The sequence below is a fragment of the Zootoca vivipara genome, chromosome 2 (genome assembly GCF_963506605.1).
Source record: "Zootoca vivipara chromosome 2, rZooViv1.1, whole genome shotgun sequence".
Taxonomy (NCBI): domain Eukaryota; kingdom Metazoa; phylum Chordata; class Lepidosauria; order Squamata; family Lacertidae; genus Zootoca; species Zootoca vivipara.
Window position 1 is genome coordinate 97,048,133 of NC_083277.1, and position 15,347 is coordinate 97,063,479.

Genomic DNA, 15,347 nt, shown 5'->3' on the forward strand with positions numbered 1-15,347 from the left:
GTGAGTGATGTGCATAGAACCATTTAAAAAAAGAAATAGGGCAAACTCTGACATCAAGCTCTCTTAGAGAGTAGAGGCTTTACGTTAGGGTCACAGGCACATAATGAAGGAGAGCCAGGTTCCAAGATGCTGTTTCCCTGACAACCAGAAGGCAGGGATGAAAGAGAGAGACGGGAGGTGACTTTTCAGAGATGTCATTAACTGGATCTGCCAAAGTGGAAGTTGATTTGGAGTCTCTGGGGCTCTCAGGGACATAATAGGACTAGGGCTTGTCTGTGTAGCACAGGGGTCCCCAGACTACGGCCCGGGGGCCGGATGCGGCCCAATTGGCCTCCCAATCCGGCCCACGACGACCCCCGCCGCCCGCTGCCGCCGCCCGATCTTATGGCGCGCAGCGCGGCGGCGATCTTCCAAATCGGGAAAAAATCGCCGAAAATCCTTTGTGCGCATGCGTATGGGCCTCTCCCGACCCAGAAGAGGTCATTTCCGGTGCACTTTCCGGTTGGGGGAGGCCCATACGCATGCGCACAAGCGATTTTCGGTGATTTTTTCCCGATTTGGAAGATCGCCAGTGCGCCAGTAAGTGTGTGCGCGCATGTGCACGGGCGTGCACTCCCCCGCCCTCCGGCCCACCGCACGATCGGCGCGGCAGGCACCGGCCCAAAGCCCGGTAAGTCTGGGGACCCCTGGTGTAGCATGACCATAGCTGTCCTAAATCACACTTGGAGATCCCACCCACTTCTTTGGCGTTCCCTCACTTGCATCTCCTAGTCTCTATTTACTGCTGAGAGGGAGATACACAATATCATCACTGAAATGCTAGTTCACCCCTCTTGCTTTGTCCCTCTGGTCTCTTGAAATACCAGTGCCAGTGAAAGAAGTCAAGAACAGGGGCAAGCTGCATGAGACAAGCTCCAAGGGATCAACCAGTTTGCTTACACTGGAGAGCCAGTGTGGTGTAGTGGTTAAGAGCGGTAGACTCGTAGTCTGGGGAACCGGGTTCGCGTCTCCGCTCATCCACACGCAGCTGCTGGGTTACCTTGGGCTAGTCACACTTCTTTGAAGTCTCTCAGCCCCACACGCCTCACAGGGTGTCTGTTGTGTGGGAGGAAGGGAAAGGAGAATGTTAGCCGCTTTGAGACTCCTTCGGGTAGTGATAAAGCGGGATATCAAATCCAAACTCCTCCTCCTCCTCCTCCTCCTCCTCCTCCTCCTCCTCCTCCTCCTCCTCCTCCTCCTCCTCCTCTTCTTCTTCTTCTTCTTCTTCTTCTCCTCCTCCTCCTCCTCCTCCTCCTCCTCCTTCTTCCTTCTTCCTTCTTCTTCTTCTTCTTCTTCTTCTTCTTCTTCTTCTTCTTCTTCTTCTTCTTCTTCTTCTTCTTCTTCTTCTTCTGTAAAGGGTTCAAGGCATTGAGACGGGGGATGAGAATAGATATGTTGCTCGGTCCTCTTATCCCAATATAGGGTTGGGCCAGATAAAAACAAGTAAGAGGTATGTGCAGGAGATCAGCTGGATAGAGATGAAAGCAAAACTGGGCATCCCAAAGCAGCAAAAGCTGGCAACCCTAATTGTTTAGACAGAAGAACTGGCAGGAAAAGGGAGATTACCACAGGCAATGGTCAGCTGGTTCATTTGGCCAGAGAGCATATGCAGTTGTTTTCAGGACTGGTTTTGCAGAACCGTGGCAGCAGGCCACAATCTGTGCTGTATTCCTAGGGGGTGCAGGTGTAAGATCTCTGCTGCTGCTGCCGCCGACTCAGCAGCACAAGCCCTGCTTCTTCCCAAGTGGACCTGACTTTGGGAGTTCCTGGCTGTACTGGGGTCCTTTCTGGGAGAGGAAAGTTTGGTGGGGGAAATGACTGCAGCCCTGTTGTCTTTCATCACTCTTTATTGTGTAAAAATAAATTCGACAATTCATGTAGTTTAAGCATTAAAATGAAAAAAGGAAAGGGAAAAAAACAGCATGAAGAACCAGTAGAAACAGTGCATTTTAAGAATTGCTGATGTGGACTGTGGATGTAAGATATAACATCAACTCATTCAAAAACTCAGTAAAGACTGATAGCAAGAAATAGGAAAAATATACAGCTTTGGTTAACAGAATGACAACTCAAGAAACATTTATCCTCTTTCACGCTGTACAGTATATACAATTGTATCACTATCACCCTTTTTTATTTTTTATTTTGGCAAATCCTGCACAATTTGGACTGGATTTATTTACCTTGACATGTTTTCCCCCCCTTCATTAGTTCACACTTAACATTCATTATTAGTTACAAGAAGGTTTCCAATAAGGGTCGTTAGCAGATCGATCTTATAAGGTAGAGTTTTGTTGGGATTGGTTGGTTTTGCTTTTAAAGAGCACTGCTTAAAATATGCTGCCCTGAGCCAAGATTTAAAAATAATATAACTAGGCTGGGTTTGTGTTGATTATGTTTAGATAGATTTCCACCCCCTCTCCTAGTGCTTTAGCATTGTGATTTCATAGGGTGGTCACATGACCCACTTCAATATCTGATGAGCACCAACCTTTCAATAGTGCAACATCGACCTTGAACTGCTTATTACATGCCCATACATGGTGCATATTCATTTGCCACAGCTTTAGGGTTGGTCAGAATGGCTCAGTGAGCCTCACAAATTCTATCCTTCACACCTCCCTTTTCACTCACAGCCAAGAAAAACTCATTGACTGGGATGAGAGAGGGTGAGGTCATTTAAAGGGGTGATGGCTATTAGTACAAACCAGAAATTCTTTTTCTTAAAAAAGAAACCATATAAAATACTATTTATCTCAAAATAGGTTTTATCATCCTTTTATCCTTCATCTGTAGCTCAAAAGTATTTTTTCAGGGAATACCTGTTTTTCTACATATATTCTTTTCTAATAAAAAATACCTTTCTTGGTAGTAAACTCCTTTTACAACAAGAGAAATAATTTGTGTGTATTTTGTTTTACAAAAGCAGAAAGGCTTGACATTTCAAAGAGTAGCTAACCCTTCAAGGGAGAGAAAATGCTGATTCAACTAATATCACATTTGAGCTGTGATTTCTATACACTGGTTGTAAGTTAAGTCCTAGGGAAGTGAATAGGTCTTCTAAGTTACCCATGTTTAGGACTGCTTGCCAGAGAATGCTTTGCTGATTACCTAAACTGGCGTGACCTTATATTCTTCAGTGGAACTACACCTGTGTAAATGGTCAGTGAAAACACCTCCTTTAGAAGGAGGCCTTTGGGAACTGTCAGACAGTCTTTAGGCAAACACATGCACTGCCTGTGCAGTGCTCTTTACTTGTATGTGTGTTTTTTATAAAAGGGCATTACCTGAGAGAGGCATGTATTATTCAGTGCAAGAGGGAACATCAATCGTATTAAGCAGTAGGCTTGAGTTTGGCTGGATCAGCTATTTATTCTGCGCTCGCTAGAGCAGCCTTGGTGCTGAACGGACAGCTCCCAGGGAGTCTGGCATGGAAAATACCCACCCATGGTGGTGCTGAAGGGACAGCTCCAAGTACATCCAGGTTGGTAAACATCAACAGGACTGATTCAGCAGCACAGTGTACGTTGCTTAAAGAAATGCTTAAAGAACAGCTCCTATAGCTGCTTTTTTAGGACAGCACAACTACTGGATTAAGAGCTCTGGCTTCTCCAGGACTTATAGGAAAAGACAAAGCTGAGTGGAGCAGTTCCCATGGATTGATTTCTTTTAAAGTTACCAATATTTTAACTGGTGGCTCCTCTTCTCTTCTCTAATACAAAAATGTGTAGTGCTGTTTATCACGGGGAAGAATGCTGTATCATTAGCCACCTTTTTCCAGCCATGCCTGACCTATACTATCGTGCTTGGATGACTTTAGTTTTTGAATTGTTTTTAAAGCATGAACTATCACTCAGCAAACCCCCACAGCTCTGCATTAGCCCATGCAAGCAGGCAAGCATTAGACCAGGTAAAACACGATTGAGGCACCTACTGAAAACATGCAAGAAACGACAGTACACCCCTTGCCTTCCCTATAAGCCTGCAGGAAATCTAAGGGTACCATAAACTAGGACGGAATCTATAAAGAGCACTATGCAACCCATTATCACTAAAGGTGGTAAAATAGGCACTCTTATCTAACCAAAACACAATCCTCACAAGAAAGGCCAACCACTACACCTTCCCAGCTTCCTAAAATAGTTGGTGCCCTTCATGATGCAAACATCTCCGTCTATAGCACGATAAGAAATGCACATTTTGCCTTTTTGCAGAGGTTTATCTGAAGGCTCGACACATCCATACAGTCTCTTAGGTATCCCTTGTGCTGTTCTTTTTTTAAAATACTGTAAAAAAAACATAGTGCAGGCTCTGTTTCTGGTTATTGGGCAAAACAGATGCATGGAGAGGTCACAGCTTCTTAATTCCCTGGGGCTTTGGAGCAAAACCAGGATTTGCCCTTTATTCAGTTTCTTGACACATTTGCTTAAAACCTCTCTCAAGCAGTTCCTTATTCCTTTCACAAAGGAAGAGCTATGAACCTTTATGAAAGTGAAGTATACCTCAAATCTCATTGGGTCCAATAAGCACAGGGCAGGCCAAGGCTCCTTGCGCTATACATCCTGCCACCTGCAGTGAACCCAATTTGTATTTAAAAGGCAAAAATCTCAGCTCAGCGGTATGGCCATGGAAATCGGACTGCAACCACATGCTTTGCATCCGACTACCACTAAAACTCCCCCCTACCCCAGCCCTTCAGGTTTATGGCTCTTAGTGAGAGTAAAGGAGCATTGGTAAGGGTTTGGGAACGCCTCATAAAGTCATAAGAAAATAGTCCCATCTTCAAGACAAGTTTTCTGGGAAAAGGCCCAGGATGCATTACCTTTGGAGGGGAAGGCAAGTAGGAGCCTGCTGTGGAACCAGGAAGGGAGAGGTAAGGGGATGGATCAGGTGATTTCCTGCCATCTTTGGGTCACAGAGTTTGGGGAGAAGCAGTAATCAATGCCTGTGGTGGAAGGAAGGTTTTCTGGACTACGCATAGGCTTTGTGATGGCTACCAGAGGCAGATCCTTTAGGCTATACAGCAAAATGAAGGCAGACAAGGGAAGGGAGCTGCTCTGCAGCTCCATTAAAATAGGTAGGAGCCAGCTGCTCCTACAAATGACCAAGGATCTGGACAAGTCGTCTAGGATCCTTGAGCTGGCAATGCTCCTGAGTCTCACATGTACCCTTGGGGGGCAAAGATGGCTCTGTTTGCTCTGGCCATAGCCAGAGGTTTACACAATTGGTGGGGGAGCAATGAGGGACCTGAAGAATTTCAGAGAACAGTCCTACCCCCCCACCCCTCAATCTCCTAGTCTAGCCACCATCATGCGTCTCTCATAAGCGTTTATCCTCCTATCACTCAGAGAATAATTCGTAATAAAAAATAAATATCTGCCCACAGGTGACTGGCTGCTTAAAAGACATAGAGTAGGAATATAGAGATATCCTTTAAAAAGTATATGCAAATGAAGACAAATGTGCTGAAAGAGTCGCACCAGCCCAAAGGCACTCAGGCATTGAAACAAAGTTGGCAAGCCAGAAAAATCAGACCATTCATGACGAGACTTCATAAAGCAAAATGGGGAAAAAAGATAAAGTCTCGATCCAAAGGAGAAAGGGACAAAAGAGGGAGTGAGAGAGGGGGGTGGGGGACAATGAACCCTCTCTTCAAAATTGTAAGGTTGCAAAGTCCCAGGTTGCCTTAGAGTTGACTGGAAAACTCCCAAGTCTCCTAGATTTAAAAAAAAAATGTGATTGATTCTTTAGAACAAACAAAGAAGATAATTTTAAAAAGAAAGACAGAAGAGAGAAAGGAAATAATTTGTCCATAATTCATTCCTGGGTGAGGAGAATGTCTGTTAACCAAGGGTTAAATGGATTTGGAATGGGAAGGGCGGGGAAGAGCAGCATTTTTTAGTTGATCTGACGGCAGGCTTCAAATGTCCATTTGGTGGCTCCACCATAAATTTCAATGTTGGTCTCGGACCAGGCTATGACACTACCAGACAGAGCTTTGGTGCTGCACGTGGCCAGGTTGTAGATCTCCCCTGGGGTGAGCTTTCGATCCCAGATGTTGAAGTGGGCTAGTTCTCCCACAAATGCCTGGGTGGCATCAAATCCACCTCCAAGTGTGTCCTTGAAGAGAGAAATGGAAGATAAAAGATTTGAAAACATCTCACCCTGGAAATATGCAGTATGTATCCTTATCTAAAAGTTAGAGTTTTCTGACCCTAACTTGAATTAGTAGGCTTCTAAAATGGCATCTCTATTATTTTACATTTTGGAAAACCCTAGGGCATTTTTGTTGGGTTATTCATTTTCTTTTCCCCTGAAAACCTCAAGAAGGATAACTCTCTGTGCTAGAATATATCTTGGGGTGGCATGCACATTGAAAAAAATTGTATTAAAAAAAGAAGAAGACCCAAGAGGTAAGTCAACACTGGGGATCCTATAGTCTTGACAGAGTAAACACTTGAAATGAGCCAGAAAGCTTCCGTAGCAGCATGCAAAGGTCAGCAGGAATAAACTGCACCAGAGAAGTTCAATAAGGAGGATGCAACGTGCAGCCTTTTAAGTGCAATTTTCATGGATGGAACTTCCAAAAATAGAAACTTAGGCCCTTGGTTCCAGCAGTGCCAGTATGCATGGAAGGGAGGAGGCTGGAGATAGAAGTTGTTCCCCGGGGAGACTTGCCTGCAGCCTGCTCTGTTACCTTCTAGGTGCTAGGAAAAGATCTCCTAATTTTCCCAGGCAGTTTTACCTTTACTGGGTAACTCTGTCTCTAATTAGTAGTGTTGATTTTTGCAGTGTTTCTATTCTTCTTTCATTCTGTGGTGTATTGCACTCTGAGAATTTTGAACGGCAGTACAGATTGATTTATTTTTTAATGTAAGTTTGTATGCACATGTAAATGAAGGCCTCGCATGTTGTTTTGAGAGAGGAAGGGGACAAGTGGCGTTAAAGAAATGGGCCGTGGTGATTTGCTATGATCCTTCATCTTGAGACGTGTGTGTGTGTGTGTGTGTGTGTAAGCCTGCACCAGAATAATTGGATACCATGGCTTTCGCTTTCTGACTATGGCAATGTATCTGAGTGAGCATGTTGTGTAACTGGCAGGCAGAGTTGATCTATGTCACTTGTGCGATAAGTGATGGGGGAAATAACTGCTTGTTTTTATGAGAAATGCAGGAAGGAAATTTAGATGCCCTGTGGTGTGTGATTCAGTGTGAAATAGTTGGTTAGCTTTAGACACAGAAGCAAGGAGGACAGGACCCTTTCCACGACTTGCATATCACCCTGTAAAATTTGAATTATAACTTGTGTGTGTGTGTGTGTGTGTGTGTGTGTGTGTGTGTATCCATGTGCAGGTGTAGATGTTAGGCAGCATTGTTGTCTCTACCACTGTCAAAATTATTATGTCCCCTGAAGATCCCATTTGTTCCATGGGAACATCAATCCCCATTCCTTTAAAATTATGAGTGGTTGTGTATGCAAACATGTGTAGTTCATGAGATAGCTAATGTGGTGCACTCCAAATGTTGCTAAACTCCAATTCCCATCAGCTCCAGCCAGCATGACCAGTGGTCAGGGATTATGGGCACTAAAATCCAGCACTATGTGTGGGGACACCATGTTGGCAACCCCTGGTTCAATTGTTCTTTAATGTGCATGACTAAAGGGAACAGATTGGTGATTTTCTGTGTCTCCTACTCATTTTAGAACTCTCTCACCACCACCCCCATACCATTTGGTCTCCCCCCCCCCTTATCCCTCCCTCTCTTTAATCCCCTTCTGTTCTTATCTGATGCCTAAGAAACTTCATCAAATTTTTGCCACTGTTGTTGTTTTTAAGAGGCAAATTTCCTGTACTGCCCGTGGCGGAACCACTTTGCATTCATCTAACAAATGTACTCAATGCTGGCTCTGACAGGCAGCCTATGAAACTATCACTGCAGAAAGCCTTATGCTGTAGGTTCAGAAGGTATGGAATGCCAGTGTGGCACGTTGACATAATCATGCTACATTGGCACTGGAGACCCCAGCAGGTGCATGATGAGACCTGCTGAACAAGAATACAAGGCGGATGCTACTATGTAGCATGTGAAGCTGCAATCCCCAGCATTTCCTGGTATGGCTGGGAGAGATCCCTGCTCAAAACCCTGCAGAGCAGTTTCCAGCCAGTGCTGAAAATCATGAGTCAGATGGACCCAATGGTCTGACTCTGGCAGCTTCCTGTGCCCCGAGGAATATCTAGGTCTACTAAACTTAATCCAGAGCAGCACAATCTGCAGGTTTTAACTATTTATAATGCTTAAGCACCTTCTCTACCGGTCTTTCTAATCAAATTGCTGCAAACCTTGTACAGAACATGGATAAATTCCAGTGGTCACCCCTCCCTCCTCCGCTGCCACCACTATGCTACCTTACCTGTTCCTGTCCCAAAACAAGGACCCCTTGTGGCTTGATAGGATGATAAGGGGCCAGGTTTTCCCCATTGCCTCGTTGTGTGCCATCTTGATAAGCCTCCCAGACACCATCCCGAGTCGTCCATGTGATGCAGATATGGTGCCATTTCCCATCGTTAATGACAAAAGGAAGCTTTGCTACCTGGTGAGAGAAGAGGGAGATTGCATATAGTACTAGAGACTTCACCAAGCTGGCGGTCTTCCCGAACCTGCTCTGTTATGTAATACTAGAGAAACATTTGATTTTCACATGAACCACAGAACCTTCTGATTCGCATTGATAGAGAGATGAAGATTTTATGGGGTGGCAAAGATTCTAGATTCTAAAAACTCCAGTAAGCGGAGACCATGACAATGCTTATTTTAACTTCAAGGACACAGGATCAGGTTTTCTGACCCTAACTTCAATTAGTAGGATTCTAAAATGACATCTCTATTATTTTACATTTTGGAAAACACTAGGTCATTTTTGTCGGGTTCTTCATTTTCTTTTCCCCTGAAAACCTCAAGAAGGATTATTCTTTGTGCTGGAATATATCTTGGGATGGCATGCACATTGAAAAATGCAACACAAAAGGAACTACCACACTTGTCAAAATGTGGAGGTGCTGTCACACAAGCTAGGGTTTTTAAATAAATATAATAATAATAATAATAATAATAATAATAATAATAATAATAATAATAATAAATAAATACTGTGCATATATAAAGGTTGTTCTTTAATGGCATTTGTATTTCATTTTGGGCCACAAGAAGAAAAATATTGAATGTCTGCCTGGTAACATACACAGTGCTGTATAATGACCTTAAATTTCGGAGAAGGGATTGGGGAACTGGGGTTTCTAAAAAAAATCACTTATTTCTCTGGAGGGCAAGCTAAATATAAGCTCCTCCAGTTCTTTTTTTCTTTTTCTTTTCAGAGATCCCTGGGTGTCTTTATTTAAGTTGCTCCAGAAAAGGGGGTTGGAGCCTGGAGGGGCTTTAACTCACTTCCTTTGTTTTCACTTTGAAAGCAAAGCTACTGAATTCCAATACTTCTGGCTGCAGTATCGACCAGCACCAGTGGTTTGCAAATACATACCCACCATGTGCAAAAGGTGCTACAAGGTGTTTGCAGAAAGGGTGCAGAGTTTTCATTATTTAGCCATTATGTTAAATGCTGGTTTTGTTGCCGCTTGTTTTATTAATTAATACATTTCTCCCCTCCTTACCCTTAAAATCATTGCATGGCAGTTGAAGGATTAGAACACTGATCACTTACCTTATCATTGATAAGGATCTCCATGGGATTATTGCCCCACTCAATAAGCACTAGCTCATTGGCTTGTCCAGGTACTGCATAAGAGAAGGGTGTGCCCACACCTGGGGAGGCATTCGATTTTATCCACATGCAAATAGTAAAGGCGTACATCTCTGGCAGGCTTTTCTTCACCTTGGCATACATATAGTTGGTTCTCAAGGGGAAAGTCAGCTGAAACTTATCTGTTGGCCGATTGTCTTTCTGGCCTGAGGGAAGATAGAGAGGGTGTTTGTCAGAGGTCTTGAAGGGTACTGAGGCTGCAATCATATATGCACTTACCTGGGAGTAAGTTCCATTGAGCTCAGTGGGACTTACTTCTGAGTAGACATGCATAGGATTGTGCTATGCAATAGGATTGCACACACAATAGGGTGCTCCTATTCAAATAATGGCATAGATGTAATTCTAAAATGTACAGGAAGGTCTTGAGTCTCTGTCAGTGGAATTTTGCATAGAACTCTGTCTGCCTCTCTCTCTCTGTCTCTCTGTCTTCATTATATAATGAGCCTTAAGATGGCACTGTTTAAATCCCTCCAGCACATTTCGGCACTCTAATCCTAGTCACATGGACAGCGCTTGGGGAATAGGGTCTTTTCTCTCCTTTCCTCTCCCACCCCTTTGTTTATTTTTTAACCATAAGGCTAAAAAGCGCTAATGAACACAGAAAAAGGCAAGGGGCAGAGTATTTGACTGGACACAACAACTGGTTCTGTTGAAGTTTAAGATGCACATATTGCTTAGAGGAGGAAGAAAATGTTAAACTGCTTGTCCTAGGTCACTTAGAGGGTAGACCCCAATGCATATAGATGAATGAATTATGTTAGCAAGTTGAAGGTGCATTTTTTTCTACATAGGTATGCTGAGTCAAAGATACTTTGCTAACATAGATTAGGTAGTTCTTCCCTACTTTACCAATACCACTTTGGAAGAACGAGATATTATCTATTTACTGTCCTTCCCCATTACACATAAACACACAATCACACAGACACACTCACTTTTGTCCATGAATTCCAGGGAGGATCAGAGTTGCATTTGCTCATAATTTAAATGAAAAGTAATCATTTCTTCACCTCTTTTAAACAGAAGGGGGGAGAACTGCTTTGTAAGGTGGGGGGGGGCGAAGGTGAGCTGTTTTTCTCCAAATGTGTAATTATTCAGTGAAAAAATGCTGATCATTTAAATCTAGGCTTTTCTCAAGCTTCTTTTTACCTTTCTCTAGGTCACTGATCCTTTGGTGAAGGGAAGTTAAAGTGCTTTCTATTTTTCCTCTTTCTTCAGTCTCGTTCTTAGGGTTGTACTTGCCTTCTTCCAGGCTGTTAATTCGGGACAGGACTTGCTTCTCTAAGTCATCGATGTTATTCTGGAGTATCTCCTTCAGGGAATTGGTCTGGCTGGAAGAATTCATCCTACTGAATTGCTGCATGGGGTGGGGGAGAAGCAAAGAGAGTAAGTGGATTGTTGCAAACCAAATTAACACCACAGCATTATTTACCACAGACTCATCCTGATGTTTGCTACCCTGGCAGCTAAACTCACGGACAGCTTTCCAAGCAAAGGAGCACCAATTTATCAAAGGGAAGCACACAAACTGCCACAAAACCCTACTGTATGAGAGTTGGGGGGGGGGGTAAGTGGCAGAGAATACTTCACTGCAGACATTTTACCTCGGGAACAGGGCAAAGGGTGCAGCATTAAATCAACACCGAAGACGGCAGGGGCTGGCCATCCCAAAGCCACGTCTGACGGTGTCTCCTTTTCTAGTTCTAAGGAAAAACAGAAAGGAGAAAGTTGTACCTCCAAGGTTTCTAGTCTTGTTTTAAGCGACTGCAAAGTTTGCCCAAGTTGGGTCAAGGTCTCGGCAGCCGGAGTCCGGGACAGATCCCCCATGGTGTTTTTCGAAGAGCCGGTCTGCTTCCTGTTGGAGCCCCCGCCCGTTTTGGATTCACTGGGGACCGTGTCCAGCGAGCTCTGGCTCTCACACCTGCCCAGCTTCGTGGTTAGTTCCCTGATGGTTTCCTTTTGGTTCATGATGGTCTCCTTTTGCTGAAGCACCGTTTCCCGGAGCTGTAGCACGGTGGTCTTCAGGTCTTCCGTGCTGCCGCCGCTCTGCATAGAAGAAGTGCACATGTCCGTATCCAACGGCACCGAGGTGCAGATAAACCGGGTCTGCCCGAAATTCTGGGCGCATCCTCTCAAAAAGAAGAACGAGGCCAACACGAGGCTGCACCGCACCCCTGCAAACATGGCCGGGGCAAAGTTCCCAACAGACGCGGCGCCCCGGAACGCTGGAGTTACTTTCAGCACCATGGAACTGTCCGCCGAACTGCTGAGCCGACTGCGGTACGCGGGCTGCTTTTATAGCGCGCGGGAGGGGCTACGAGCCCGTTGACGTCATAGTGGGGTGGAATCCCTGTTTAATTGCCTTGCGAGCGCCCTGTTTCCTGTTTCGGGCAGCCGAAAGTGGAAGCTGAGGGGTCCCGGTGGAATTGACCGAGGGGGCCTGGTAATTGCCTCTGCCGCCTCCGCTTCGCGTCGTGAATGGAACGGTGCACTGGGAGAGCCCGCGGTGGGCGGGGGCGCCCAGGGAGTACAGGGGAGAAGAGCCTTCGCTGTGGCCGCTGCGTAAGGCTTGCATGCACGTGTGCGGCGCAGAGAGAGGCAGCGCTCCTCGGCACTGCTGGCAGCGATGCTGAGAAGAAGCGCCGCGTGTGCCTTCAGGGTGCTTAAGTGCAGGAAGGGGTGTGCAAGGTCGTGTCCGCGGTAGCTCGCGCCGCGCTGGAGCAGAACTTAAGGCTGCAGGCGTAGAGAACGCCGGGCGGTGGTAGTGGTGTGTGTCCGTGTCCACGCGCGTGTGTATAACCCCTGTGTAGTGTGTGTGCAATCGTAGGAGCCAACTCCTAGGGGCTGAGGGGTCTGTGGGACACCCCCGCCCATAAAATAATTGAGGGGGATGCCCCCTCCCTAAGTTGATGGGCATTGCTATTCAAATGGTATGTGCACAGCATCATGTGATCAATTATGCGGGGCAAGGTGTACCTCCCCTCCCCCTGTTTTTTTATGGCACCCCTGTGTGCAATAGTCACTAGCTGGTGTACTTGTGTTTTCGAAGGAGTCATAGGGGGTGTAAGAAAGGGACGGCTATGTTATAATCAGGATAAGGTTGTATTTGGCGTCGGCGGCGGGGATTAACCTGTGGACCCCCAGGTGGTGCTGAAGGCAAACTCCTATCAGGTACTCCCAGCCAGCATAGCCAATGATCAGGAAGTGTGGGTGTTGTGTAATCCGGCAAGGTCTGGAAGGCCACAAGTCCGTCCCGTCCCCCCTTCACTTGATGATTGGAGGTTGTGTGCTTATGTTTAAACGCTGCAAGAAGCTACTTTAGGATAGGAGTCGTCTAGCCACTTGACGATTTCCAGGCGCAATCCAGCCCTGGGAATCTGTAATGTGCACCAATGACGCACACGCAAAACTCTTGAATGCCTTTCAGAAGCCTGTGGTGTGTCACCGCTATCATGTGTGTCACTATGGCAGGCGTCTGAAAATAGGAGGCTGTCGTGACACGTCTGAGTCCATCCGTACCTGGAAAGAGGAAGTGAGAGCTTTTTTCTACAGCCCTTGCTACACCTGAATCTCCCGGCTTCTCAACTCGTCAGTAGTTAAATACCTAAAGGAGGTGCCAATGCGTAAAGCCCCTGATTGCCCCTGGCCTTAAATCCTTTCCTCCTCGTGCTGCTCGCTTCTCTGGAGTGTTAAGTCTCTCTGTGATCACTCAGTGGCAAGAGAATTTTGCTCATGCTCAGAGACCCACGACTGTGCGCCCTGACACGAAGGAAGCTCTGCTCTCAATCCAACTCCGCTGTCCCTGGCTAATTCGTGTGGTCGCTGCTTTTGCTTCAGTAAATTCCCTGTTTGGGGAAGCAAAACCGGGCAGCTGCTACAGGATTTGTTCCCAAAGCCGTGCTTGCTCAGGGAAGCAGCGCCCGCCTTCTCCTCGGCCTCTCGCAGCAAGCTCGCTCTCATTTCTGCTTCTTTTCCCCTTTTCCGATCCGAGGAGGACCATTTCACGGGCTGTGGGATGGCAGCAGCCATCCAGCCAAGCAGGAGCATGATGATGCGGCCTGCGGGGAAAGAAAAAGAAAAGAAACACACCCGGATACTTTGCTCAGGGCCCTTCTACTGCCGCTCCTCTTCCCAGCCAGGAGATTCGCTTCCAGTAAACCAGTCCATGCTTTCCCGCAAGAAACATCCGCCCGAGGGATGCGCCTCCGGAGCAGACAGCGGAAGCGGCTCATTTCCTCCCGTTTCTCGTGGCACCGACTGAGTGCTTGAATGACTGAATCGTCTGCTCCTTTGCCAGGGCACCGGATAGCTTCCCGCACCGCGGCGCCTCTGGGGCTTTGGGAGCTGAGAATGAAGCGAGCGAGGCGGTATCAGCCTCACATCCCCTTCTCTTCCTCCCTCCCGGAACTGTTGGCCGCGCCAGCGCTGGCTGGAGGCCTGAGGAGGGGCCTATGCGCGTTGGTGTTGTGTCCCGGACAAAAGTTACCTCTCCAGAGCTGCTCTTACCGAATTCAGAGGAGCGAGGGCAGGGTTGGCACAGCAAGCTTGAAAGGCCTGCATGTGGTTATTAGGCTAGGTAGGAGAAACCGTAGCAAGCAGGTTTTTAGAGCATTGGTTGTGGTTGATTAAAAAAAAGAAAATAAACACCAGAGTCCAGAATAACTCTTGGTGTTTCTGAGGAATAATCACAAATGGAAAGGGAAAGGAGGAGACTTTAGGGAAAGATGGGGAGGGGCACTGGATACAGTCAGTGCCGGATTTATGGATAAGCTAAACAAGCTATAGTTTAGGGCCCCACTCTCTTGGATCCCCCCCAAAAAAAATTAAAGAAAAAACCTGGATGTACATTTCCAAAATATAAGATAAAAAACAAATAAAATAAAACCTACATACAGCAACAGTGTTTTGTGTTGTGTAGGCTCCTATTTGTTATGTGCAAATGGCTTTAGATACCTATTAGGTCCATAAATTACCATATTGCACATATTTAACCCAAAAAACAGCAACAATTTGTTGTTGACAAAGGACAGCTGGACATATAAAGGGCCCCATTACCGTCAGTAGCTTAGGGCCTCATCAAACCTAAATACGGCCCTGGCAAATAGATTGTAACCAAGTTTAACTCAAGAGCAGACCGGCTGAAATTACAGTAATGAAGTTCATCAAGCGCTTTCAGTGGGTCTACTTTGAGCAAGACTATCATTGGCCCCAACTCTGTAGTCTCAAAGAGTGTTGACCAATAAGGGTTTTCTGGTTTCCATTCCTTTGTTGTAGTGTTCAGGGAGAAAGGGGCAGGCCCTCTTCAGGACAACCCCTGCAAGCCACACCTTGCACCTTTTCGAAGAGTATGCAGCAAAAATGGAATTCTAACCAAAGCACACATTCAGTAACAAGCCGGGTTCCCCTCCAGGCAGCTTTGCTTCAATACTCTTATTCTTATTAATTTATTTATGATTTTTCAATTTTATACATTTCCATAATTTTACAATCAT

General features: G+C 45.9%; 2 protein-coding genes across 2 annotated transcripts in view; one reads left to right on the forward strand and one right to left on the reverse strand.

The window, feature by feature from the left end:
- Nucleotides 1–15,347, forward strand: part of ENDOV (endonuclease V) — a 158,571-nt gene that overhangs the window by 71,850 nt on the left and 71,374 nt on the right. The window lies entirely within an intron of this gene.
- NPTX1 (neuronal pentraxin 1) lies at nt 1,877–12,107 on the reverse strand. The gene is made up of 5 exons (XM_035104150.2): nt 11,590–12,107; nt 11,005–11,212; nt 9,754–9,998; nt 8,452–8,631; nt 1,877–6,159 (listed from the first exon to the last, which is right to left on the reverse strand). Exons 1-5 carry the CDS (start codon nt 12,100–12,102, stop codon nt 5,938–5,940), a joined length of 1,368 nt encoding a protein of 455 aa, XP_034960041.1. The 5' UTR covers nt 12,103–12,107; the 3' UTR covers nt 1,877–5,937.